Source organism: Crassostrea angulata, chromosome 3 (assembly GCF_025612915.1).
Source record: "Crassostrea angulata isolate pt1a10 chromosome 3, ASM2561291v2, whole genome shotgun sequence".
In the NCBI taxonomy this organism is placed as follows: domain Eukaryota; kingdom Metazoa; phylum Mollusca; class Bivalvia; order Ostreida; family Ostreidae; genus Magallana; species Magallana angulata.
The window spans coordinates 8,860,582-8,872,920 of NC_069113.1; the positions used below are offsets into that span (position 1 = coordinate 8,860,582).

The following is a 12,339-nucleotide window of genomic DNA, read 5'->3' on the forward strand; positions in this document are numbered from 1 at the left end:
CAAACGGCTCTGGTTCTCAATGCTTATTAAAACCGTACCTTCCATAAATATTAAGATAATTTCTAAAATCATTAAACAACGCTGTAAATTAAACCACTCTGTTTAAAATCAGCTCATCGTATTGGGTCAATATTACTTGCAGTATTATCAATTTTCTATGATAATATGTCAATGAATGAGAAAAAAAAAATTTGCAAAAAGTTAGGGAAATTTTGAAAAACCAGAAACCCAGAAACAAGAGAAGGTTTGCCCCCCCCCCCCCCCCTGCATTTTCACGCCACGGCGGGCGTTTGCGTGAACTTTCTATGTTATAACAAACAGATGAATGAAAATATATTTGAATTAAGAGGTCAGTCTTATCTATCTGTGACATATATATACAAATAAGTCGGGGTTCTTTCTCCTTCCGTTTCGCCAGATGCTTCACGGCGGATTATTTTTGCCAGAATTTGGCTTCCTTCCTGCCCAGATCGATACTATGGCCTCCCAATCCGGCAAGACTATAGATTTTGTGTCATTGTGCCTCTCGCCTACACACGCACTAATAGATTGTTGCCATTGTATAAGTAATTGTTCCTTGGGTAGAATAAAGGTTATATATAATTTACGTGTCGATTATGATGTAATGGGAATTATTTTGCCATAGACATACATACGCATCATGACCCTGCCTCGCATATGTCGGCCGTCTAGAGCTACCGGCGAAATGTTAATTAATTTCTTAAACACCTATAAATAATATAACCTCTGGTCACGGATGACTGGAACAGAAGTCACTCAAGTATATAAGTGGTAATCAGCATGTTTTATTAATCTACATTAGCATCTTCTCTCTCTCTCTCTCTCTCTCTCTCTCTCTCTCTCTCTCTCTCTCTCTCTCTCTCTCTCTCCACACACACTGCAAAGCTGTTTAATTTATTTTTTCTTCCCTTTTTTTTACTATCGTTAATTAGGTATGTTCTACCAAGTATTCTCAGCTCCTGTGAAAGATAACCTTTGGTGGCCTAATTCCGGCTTCTTTTACGACTGAAAAGATTACCGGTATATGAAATATACATTTTATACCCTATAATAATTATAGAGTCTACATAATCATCTGTATGTATAGGTATTTAACAGAGTGTAGTCCACCCTATCATCTATAATTACACGTATACCTTTAGTATGTCTATTAACCACATTGAGATATACCTGCTTTGTTGAGATATAACCATTGATAACACAATCATTCAATTAATCCATCAATCAATCATAAATCAAACTAACTAACAACATATTCGTGTTTAATTTATAGAAAAAGAAACAGACAAGGATATAAAAATTCATGAAAAAATGGAATGCAGTGCATACAGTTTTGAATAACAAGGATGCAGTTTTAGTGGTCATCATAGGATAATAACCACTGTACAATAATGTACATTCACCTGAAGAAGGATGAAAATCCAGAAAGCGCTAGTGAATAGAAACTTTGGAACTGTTCATTTTCTTTTTCTTTTTTGATTATTTATACTGTGTGATATCACCTTTCACTCATTTTGGATTATATATATATATATATATATATATATATATATATATATATATATATATATATATATATATATATATATATATATATATATATATATAAAAGAAAACGGACCCTTTCCGTTTTTGATTGTATAAGTACTTAAAGTGAACACAGTGCGTCAAAAACACGAGCGTTTTATTTGATTGATATCATGGCATTCGAAAGAAAAGCAATAGACACATCTCATTTTTCTTAAATAAAACAATAAATATCGGCAATAAGAGTAACAATACACATTATGTAATGTGTTAAGATGACCAGAAACAAATAAAATATGTAATGTTATTCCTCTGGATAGCATAGCAATATGCCAACATATGTATAATATTACCTTTGATGATGTAACAAATGTTTAGTAACTATCGAAATAAGTCGTAATTTGCAGGTTAAAAAGTTCAATATTTTATAGGTTACAGAGAGTTCAATGAAGATATGACAATCCAAACATCCAATTACATAATGCAATTGTATTGTGTAACATTGAATACTCTAAAAACCTCTCTCCAAATTGCGCCAACATACCATGTGTATAATAATCCGGTATTGCAGAATGTTCCACACACGCTTTTAGTAAAAAAATTATTAAACCATAAAAATGTAGAAAATAACACAAGACACTCACAGATTTGCTTCAACAAAATTTAATACACTACTAGTAAATAGACGCATGTATTTTGACTGCTTTGGAAGCGCGTGTTTGATTGCATATCAGTTGCTTGGCGTAAATTTTCGGGCAAACAAAAAAGTGACCAACGACAAAGACATCAACAGAACTCCATAGAAGAATAAATGTGACAGGACAGGGTCCGTGTGGTCAGAATGCCCTGATTCCATGTCTATGATAACGGCACGGATCTGTGTTATCTGGGTCAAAGTACTCAAAATGTGGAAAATCTGATGACCTTGACCCAAAATATCACATTTACCCGGAAACAACTTTTCAGGAAGGTGGCTCCCAAAAAAGAATGCTTGTGAACCAAATAATAGAATACAGACTGTGATATGGTGAAGTGATGACAGGGAACAGGACTTTTGCATATAACATGTGATATATCTATCAAATAGTGGGGCAATAAGCCAAATTGAAAGAATCAAAACAGAACCAATTTGCAATAGCTTTCTTGATATATTAAAAGGGTTTTCTCCATAGAGACATTTTGCAAGACATAGAACTATGTAGGAAAACCAACAAGCAACAACTAAAGTTGGTAGATAGTGTTGCGACCAAGCTTCGTAAAACGCTTTCGTTGAGCAGGCATACATTGAAAGAACACCTGAGCCGTAGGAATAAAATGTAACCCCAATGTAGTCCAGCAGAAACATCGTATAGTGCACGTTGGCGGACTTGGAATGGAAAAGGTGCGCCACAGTGCTAAGTAAGCTGGTGATGATTGCGCATGTACCAAACGTCATCACGGGCCATAAGTGCTTGTTGGTCGTGGACCCGTAAGTGTCGGAAAGATTCAGAAGAACAAGGAATATCGTGATAATGCCCACAAGGTGACTCCAAATGTTAAATGTTTCGTTGTGAATGCGAAACAGACTAAGGAGGTAGTAGTTCCAGGACCTGTTCACCGGGCGGTAGCCTGTAAAGATGGCGGGTTCCCGGAGCACCTTTGGAACTTTCGTAAAATGCAGGGTGTCTGAAGGGCCCCGCCATTTGTCTCTCAAGCAATTTTGCAGTTCCGCGAGTACGTTCATTTCAGAAATGGCTAACACTGCAAAAATGCAAGAAAATGAAAATCACCTATGTATATTTGATCATGATATCGAAGGTCAGTTATTGCATGAAGAACACTCAATTACACTTTGGACAAGTGAGCATTTATGCATAGTGCAATAATCATAAATTGTAATATACTGAAAATGGTGCGTGTAAAAACAATCCTATTCAAAAGTATAAAGCCGTTGCATTGAATTAATCGAATATACATTCAAATATAGATCTATACCTTTCATAGCGTTACTACTGCCGTCAGAGTTCCATAATTCTGCTGTCACGGTATCAATATTGTATCGTAAATAATACACATTAATTCCTCCTGTGATCCAGTAGCCTCTTAGTAAACCATGAAGCTACAAATCGATAGAAGAAGCTCCATCTGCGCCCCATCCACCGCCGAAAGTGTCTTCTTCAACTCGTGTCAATGGAAACCATGTCACAACAGACTTTATTTTTTGCGTAGGATTAGTCGATGGAAGGTGTTCACTGCTCCCCTTTTTCGCCTTATATATGCTGTAGTTTGTACCTCCGCTGGCTGTACATACTGCAGAAATAAGAAAGACCACGTGTAAAGCGAAATCAATAAACTCCAATGCACACCTCCCTCACGGATTCGCTACAAAGCGCCATTGCTAAGACTCGGTGGCGAGTTCAATATAGGGGCATGGCATTTATCACTTGTATTATGTGTTCAATATAACTATTGTAAAATAACCTTTAAAAAAACATGCACAATTGTTATTAAGGTTTGAACATGATGGCAATTCTTCAAACTGAAGCCAATACCTAGTTGCTACGCGCAAGATGCATTTATTTTTATATTTTTAGGAGTCCCTTGGGAGCAACAAAATCTGCTTTTCTTGGCATATTGTACATAATTCAAACCTTGTTATTTTTATTCAACCGCTGTAACAAGTCTACCATTTTTTTTCAATGTATCAAAATGGATAATCAATTGTAACTCATATATTTACTGTAGCTTGATGATTCTTTGTCGAAAATAACGAAAGTTCAAACCAACTCGATAAATCCTTTTTAGAATAGCTATCAATATTTTACAAAGTGCGTCATTTTGATTTATTATGGATGTTTTCCATTATTAAACTTTTCATTTTAGATCTACAGTGAAGGTATAATTGGGGAAAAAGTGTTTCAAACTCAAAAGTTAGCTAAAACAAGGAAGACATATCGATGACATCTGATGAATCGAACATAACTCCAACAGCTGACAGTTCTCAATTCTAGTGTGTGACCAGCTTGTGATTTTAATTTTAATATACCACAGACCTATGTGAAAGTCCATAATTGACTTTTTCTATGCTATCGTGGAACGCATTGTCTGCCTGCTTTCTTATATCTCTGTTTCCAGTCCACTTGTTTATATATAGCCGCAGTATTCATGCATGCATTATATCACAAAGTTAAATATGTATATTTTGCACATATATTTCATTGTATTGATGAAATTTCAATCATTTTGCATATGGTTGTTTGTAATGTAAACCTGCATTAATGTACATGCATCTAATCTTTACCGAGATTTCAATAAAACAATATGATACTTTAGTTTAATTTCCATTTCATTGCTTTTTATTTTTGATATGGAGATTATCGGAGTTTGATATAGTAACGTTTACCTTATTTCTACGATGATAACGTCGACGGGCGTGGCACCATATGTACCATGATGTATTGATAATACAAGTGAATGATCTTATTTTGCTTTAAAAAGAGATTGTTGATATATGTAAAACCCTGTACTTGATAAGAATAAGGTTCACTTCATCAGTGTCTTACACGGCATGCAGTATATAATAAAAGACCAACTGTAAACCAAATTTTTCAATTGTTTTTGTATTAATGTTGATATTTATCTACATCACATTGGAACGAGTTTCAAAATTAATATTTCACCAGATAATAGACATTTCGAATTCAAATGGAGTATCCATTTATGAAATACTACGCAAGATAGAGACCCTTCCAAATATCCGTTTGGTTAGCAGCTCGTAATGTAGGGCAAGGGGGTAATAAGAGTTGTAGCAATGAAACTGCATCATTATCTTCTACACTGTGCATCATATTCATGATAAGTAGGGAAGAAACTGTCCAACCCTTGACTCAGGGTTAATGATTAAGGGAGCACCTGCCTCTCATTATGACGTCACAGGAGGTGCCATAGACCTTGATAACAAACTGCTTATAATTCATTAATTATACATAATTCTTCTCTCAAAACTTGTGTTTTCTTTCTCGTTGCACCGAGCCCGATTGGAAGGCATAACACTGTTCTTACCCATACCAGCCTTCGAAAAATCCATTTTAAAAGACAGGTCTACGTATCTTGTTCTACCCAATTTAATCATATGATGATTACATAAATAAATCATTTTATTATATAACTGATGACACAAATAGATATTTTTTTTACCTATGCCGGGTATATATTTATATATACATAAGGTTTATGGATAAATATCACAGATAATTACTTACACGACTTGTTAGGTTTGATGGTCTGTCGTTTTCAAGATAGCTTTGATCACTTGGAGATGCTGAAACCGATTTTGAAATATACAACCATCACAATCTATTAAAGCTTTTCTTAATCTTTACTAACATTCACAAATAATAAAAACCCTCTTCATCTAGATGTATTTTCGTTTCATGGCAAAATGCGATCATGAGTACTAATCCTATTACTTTAATACTAATATGCAGATGAGAAATCACAAATATCTTATATCCTTCAGCTTGAACCACGATTCGACACAGGAAAGGATTTGAATGCACTTTTGCGTACTATGAACTTCCTGATGATAAATATAATTCACTTATTGACTTATTATCTATAGTAATTTCCCTCTTCACACAATTGTGTTTCTTGAATTTAAGCGTGTCAGCATAAAAGTTGTAGATGCAAAAGAGAAATTGTTGATTATTTTATCATTGTAATTAATAAAACATAACCTATAAAAAATAATAAATGTAGAAATAACCCTACTTACCATTTATACATGCAAGCATAGATTGGAATTTCAAAGTGGAGCGCGATTAGTCAAAAACAAGTGAACAATATCATCGATGTTTGACAGGTGAAACTCGATATTGCATCGTTAGCAACATTAATAATTAATAATTTTAAACTATAAACCGGGATAATTTATCACAAGCCTTTCTCTACTCATGTTCCTACTCCGTATTAATAGTCTGAATTTCAGGAATTCGAAATATCGGTACAACAGTTTCCTTATTTATGCATCTGAAAGTTATTACGGAAGATTCTAATTGGTTTTGAAAATAAACAGGATGTACAAGTACAGTTGACACGACTTGTATCAAAATTATTATTTCAGTCGTCACAAATAATGGCAGACTGTTTTTCTGTAATGTTATCTGTTAATGAAGACGGTATATTAAAGATGATGTGATATGCCTTTCCAAAACGATTTTTCAACGCAAGTCCTTATATACTATAAGCGTTTATGATTTATATTTAACCCCCTTATAATACACTACTATAATATAGCATTGTGATACACTTTTCATTCAAAGCACAGTTTTCTAATACTGTGGAATCATTTAAATTCGTGGGGGGGGGGGGGGGGGGGGGCATTTTCGTGGATTGTGGGTTTTTTGCTTATTTGTGGAGATGTAATTTCGTGGATGTGTAGATTTTTAGTTTAAGTAAAAAAACTAACTCTTTCAAAATTGTTTTCGTTGAGAATGTAAATTCGTGGGAGAGGGCTACACACGAATACCACGAAAATTGAGCCACAACGAGTTCTAATGATTCCACAGTATTTGAATTGTAATTTAATTCATCTTTTTAAAAATTCTTAGAAGCAAAATTGAAGTTACCTTCAGTGCATAGACCTTTTTTCAAACAGCTTCTATCGTCAAATGCGCTTTCTTGGCGCGTAACGGTTGTTATGACGTCATTAATAATTTATAGCAGTAACGACGTAAGTAATATACCCAAACAAACCTAAGCACTAACAATATCTTGTTTCAAGTGAAAGCAATTACTTAAAGAGACAGTACAGCTGAAAACACATGTGTGAATAACTTCAGATTTACCTATTGTATCGTTAGGAAATAAGAAATAACGTTGATTGTTATAGTTGAAATACATAAAAATCCCTTTCACATAACGTTACCTAATTAACGTAATTATGAGCTTCCGGAAATTCAAGAGTCGTACAAACCAGAATAACCTTATATCGTTTATTTGTACCACGTGGACTTTGATTGACAGTAATTGACACGTGCTGAAAACTATAAGATCTTCATCCGACTACGGTCCTCATGGTATACGATGTTAAAGGGACTCTCTAAACGGAACACATCATCACTTTCTCGAGAATTTATTAATGGTTTACCAATATTGGTTCATTTTAAAATGAACAGACATAAATATGTCAAATAACCCACCAAGAGGCCTCATTTAGGTTGTAGCAACTCATATGATAAACACGCAGAATACATGCTTACAAAATAATAATTATGGTTATTTTACAAACTTTGAATTAATACCTGGGAGAAGAAGAAAAGACATATTTCTATCAACAAACATGTCCAGGAGAATCTTCGCGAGCCCTGCATGTGTTTGTTTACAGTAAATACGCATGCGCAAGAGTATATAAGGCTGAACCGTTAACACGTTATTATGTATAGGTTATACGTAATTATTGATTTTAATGAAATAATTAGACTTATTTTATGGAGAACTTTGTAATTTTCTGAAAGTATATACACAATCGCAACTTCTTGGGCCTTTCCGGCAGGCTCGGAAAAACACCTCGAATGTATTAACATTACCGGATGTTAGAATATTATACAAAATGGAGTCGGTTCCCAATAAAATAAGTATCGGCTAGACAGTCTTGTATGTCGCTTCTGTGTTATATTTTAGGGCATATCATTTACTTTAATGAAGTATAACTCACATATCAACAGATATTAAAATGTGTTGTATTTATATCAAGTTTTATAAAAAGGGGAAATTCATTCGAGGTGTTTTTCCGAGCGTGCCGGAAAGGCCCAAGAAGTTGCAATTGAGTTTATACATTCATGGGTGGTACAAAAATACCGAACCCAATCGGAGAATTTTTTCAGGTCGGTTTTTTGATAAGATGTGCCGTATTGTCTTTTTAAACATTGAATCGTTATCTTTTGAAGGATACAGTCTCATAACTGCAGAGGTGTATGCATACAAATTTTCATAACGCGCTATGATAATTTATATGCACACACCGCTGCAGTTATTAGATCTGGAGATGACCTTGAAACCTTAAAACATGATTCAAACAACCTATTTGACTGGAGTGTTGAATGAATGCTACGATTCCACCCAGACAAATGTAAGGTGCTGAATATTCACAACAAGTGGAAAGAAAGTGACAGCTATAGATACACCATGGAGAAGTATGATGAAACTACAGCAATTTTAGAAGGTGTGGACTTAGAAAAGGACATTGGGGTCAACATTCAACAGTCACTTATTGTTCAACAAGCATATCCAACACAGATCAATTGGGCAAATTAAAGAGTTGGCATTATTCGACGAACATTAGATAGTAGTAGGTAGATCATCAAACAAAAAGACATTCCTGTTAAAGATTAGAATGGTGCGACTTTTACAAAGTAACATCGACATCGTAGATATACAGAAGCGGAAGTCGTCTCAACAAAACACATCTTTGAATTAGAAAAACTGGCAGAATTGACAACATACCTTCAGGTGCTTTAAAGGTCATGGGCAGTGTCTCCGTTTCCTGTCTTCGCCATTTTCTAAACAGAATATATGGAATGCATACCAGAAAACCGACAGAAAGCTCTCTTGTAAAGATACCAAATAGGAGAGACAGTTGTGTAACAATTGGAGAAATAATGGATTGCTATTAATACCCAGTAGTGTTTTGCAACAACATACTTTTGAGAATAAAGAAGAAAGATGACAAAAAGATACGAGACAAACAAGCAAGTTTCAGGCAAGAGCGTTCATGTGTTGACCAGATGCCTTTCTTAAGAATAAGTATCGAACAGACTTCTGAGTGACATTCATCACTATACCTTTTATAGAGCTTCCTACGGTATTTGATATTGTGGACAAGTTCTTTCAAAATCCTTGGACACAATGGAATTCTGCGCAAAGAAATTGGGCGCACAAGATTGTAAGTTTGCAGAAATAATCGACACGAAACAATTGGGATTTAATTAAATGTCTATAGATACCGTCAAAATGCAATGTACAGGTTTGGACAAAAATTAATGACTCAAATTATATTATGTTGAGAGTTGAAGTATGTGTCTATTCCGGCTTTAAAAAACCTCACTGTCCTAAAAAGGGCAATGAGGGGTGACTGATAAATAGCTATATAGGAAATGTTACTGCATACATTTTTGAATTCAGTTATATTGTATATCTTAATAAACTAGTAATACGATTCCTGCCGAGTCTACATCTTAAGTGCCCACTTTCTTTATTTTAACAATGCAGCAACTATATGACAGATTTACATCCCAGTATTCCATGAAGGATCCTGGACAGAACCCTTCTCGGTAACAACTGGGGTAAGGTAAAGTTACCTACTTTCTATTCTTCTATCATTCTTGTAATAGACTGGCTCAGCAGAACAGCCAACAGCATACCAAAGGGTATACAATGGACATTGATATTACGTCCAGAAGATCTTGACTTCGCCAATGATCTTAACAGTTTCATCGTTTTCAAGAGTCACAAAATCATGATACCAACATGGAAACAACCTTCAAGTGCACTGGCCTCTGAATCACTGTTCAAAAGACAAAAATGTTGAGAATCAACCAAACTGACAACATCAAGATCAGCAACACCGAGGTAAATGACATAAACGATTTCATCAACTAAGGAATAACTGTCAGTACATCAGGGGCACATATAAAGACACCACGACAAGGAATACTGCAATATAAAAACAGTGTGGAGAAGCAGACTTCACCGTCACCAACTTTTCTCAAGTCAATACTCAGCCTCAGGTCCAAGTTTTGACCTCAAATTCATGCACTGTTTCTTTCAGGATTTAAGTTGAGTACTAAGTTGAGCGACTCTAAAATGTTGGTGACGGCGGGGCCAGGACATTTAGAACAAGCATCTGTTTAGAATATTTAACTTTGTATGGATCTAAAATCTAGAGCGTAAATCATCTTTTATAAACTCAGTCCAGGTTTTTGTAAACAAGAAACATCATTAGGATAAGGTTGTAGGATACCATCAGCAACGTAGACATGTCAAGGACGACAAAACAACCGCCAATAGAAGGAACAATCAGAAAAAGCAAATGGAACTGGATATGGCTTACTCTAGGGCAATCAAAAAAGTAAGCTCCTTAATGAAACGACAACTAAAGCGTGGAAGACTTAAGAGTCCCTCTATAGTAGAGATTAAAGAAAATTTGCCAAACCTTGGTAGAGGCTAAATCCATCTCACAAGTGGCCTTATGCCCTTCTCCTAGTAGGCAGTGGAATAAGCCAAGTAAGTTAGTTTAAGCAAAGTTCTTAACACACCGTATAAACATGCTGGCTTTTAAAAAAAATATTTTATTAAAATCATGGTCCTTAACATTCATTTTATATTTTTAATATTTTAAGAAGAGCTTTTAATCAGGCAAGTAATTTTAAGGTCTGTTATCACAAACATCTGTAAATGTATAGTACTTAAGGAATGAATTCAATATTTATTTGTTTTATACGATATAAAATGGTTTGGGGCAGTTTACACTTTATAAACCGCGAAGCGGTTTATTAAAAAGCGTTTACTGTTTCAAACCATTTTATATCGTATAAAACTAATAAATATTGAATTCATTGCTTATAATCTAATTTTTTTTTACTCTTCATTGTAGATAAAAACGGTCATTTAACCTTTAAAATGACGTAAAAATGTACAAAATTCAAACGTAACGACAGGCGTATTGATACGTTTTTGACGTTAGTCTTACTATGACGTAGGCAACATTCTTTATACGATATAAAATAATTTTTTAACCAATCAGAAAGCGCGTAACATCCAAAATTAAATTATTTAGTATTGCAATTCCTAACAATGACTATCGCATTTAACAATCCAACGAAAGGAGTTTGAAATTGAAGGTTTTTCCGTAGGAAATTAAGATTTCTTACTGGATTTTAAATTCCTACAGAAAGTTCTTTTATTTCGGTAGAAAATTCTAAAAAGCTTAATTGGAAATTTCCTTTGGGAAAAATTGTTCTCTTTAGGAGGTCAATATCTCACCTGACAGGTGGTTATAAACTCCTTATGTAATGGTCTATCATATGACATATATGAATTCTTCGATAAAAACAGCATAGACGGGTGCAAAAAGCCACCTTAGCACTGGCATGAATATCTAGAATTATTATTTTTACCATGTTCCGTAAATTAGCATCTATCATATCATTGCAAGCTATCATACAAATGTATAAAAAATTCTTAAATAAGTATACAAATTACTGTAATTATACACAATTTTGTTTCTGTAAAATATTATTGCCATTTAAGGAATGAGTCTTCTCGTTATCAAACATACTTATTATAATAAGAAATTCATGAAATTTTGGCACAGTCTAACATATCGTATTACCAAGTGATTCTTTCAGTTAAATCAAAATTTAATTAAATCAGTTTGCCCTTTTTGTTTTGCATAAATGTCAGGTCAAGGTCACTACCATTTTTGAAATCATCAACTTAAAGGATGATAAAAATAAATGTAGCTTTTTGCAATTATGTAGACATTTTTTTTAAGATTTGAAGATACTATTCTTAATTGAAATGATAGAATATCAGAATGTCTATCAGCGTATACTACTGAATTGGAATAACTATCTATACTAAAATTGATATTGCTTAGCCCGCATTTCCTCTAATTTTCTTAAATTTTGAATATTTTTTTTTATGCTTCCAATATTAAAATATTTCTGATTTTTACGTATTAGAAAGACTTTATATAAAGATATAAATTGACAGAAGAGCTAATATATTAACCATTTAATAAGAGAGAAAAAC

At 34.0% G+C, this 12,339-nt stretch overlaps 1 protein-coding gene and 1 long non-coding RNA gene across 6 annotated transcripts; one reads left to right on the forward strand and one right to left on the reverse strand.

Moving 5' to 3' along the window:
• The first annotated feature begins 541 nt into the window (after positions 1–541).
• LOC128179069 (uncharacterized) lies at positions 542–1,587 on the forward strand. The gene is made up of 3 exons (XR_008243039.1): positions 542–792; positions 954–1,041; positions 1,295–1,587. It is a non-coding gene; the product is annotated as an uncharacterized LOC128179069 (long non-coding RNA).
• Positions 1,588–1,623: 36 nt separating this feature from the next.
• LOC128179041 (membrane progestin receptor beta-like) lies at positions 1,624–9,748 on the reverse strand. 5 transcript variants are annotated; one of them, XM_052846517.1, is made up of 5 exons: positions 9,369–9,748; positions 9,031–9,086; positions 5,790–5,848; positions 3,523–3,837; positions 1,624–3,288 (listed from the first exon to the last, which is right to left on the reverse strand). In XM_052846517.1, exons 4-5 carry the CDS (start codon positions 3,527–3,529, stop codon positions 2,279–2,281), a joined length of 1,017 nt encoding a protein of 338 aa, XP_052702477.1. In that variant the 5' UTR covers positions 3,530–3,837; positions 5,790–5,848; positions 9,031–9,086; positions 9,369–9,748; the 3' UTR covers positions 1,624–2,278. The 5 variants fall into 5 exon arrangements, with proteins under 5 accessions (XP_052702477.1, XP_052702479.1, XP_052702478.1 ...); XM_052846519.1 differs by lacking the exon at positions 5,790–5,848; XM_052846518.1 differs by lacking the exons at positions 9,031–9,086; positions 9,369–9,748 and adding an exon at positions 6,302–6,679.
• Between the last annotated feature and the right edge of the window lie 2,591 nt (positions 9,749–12,339).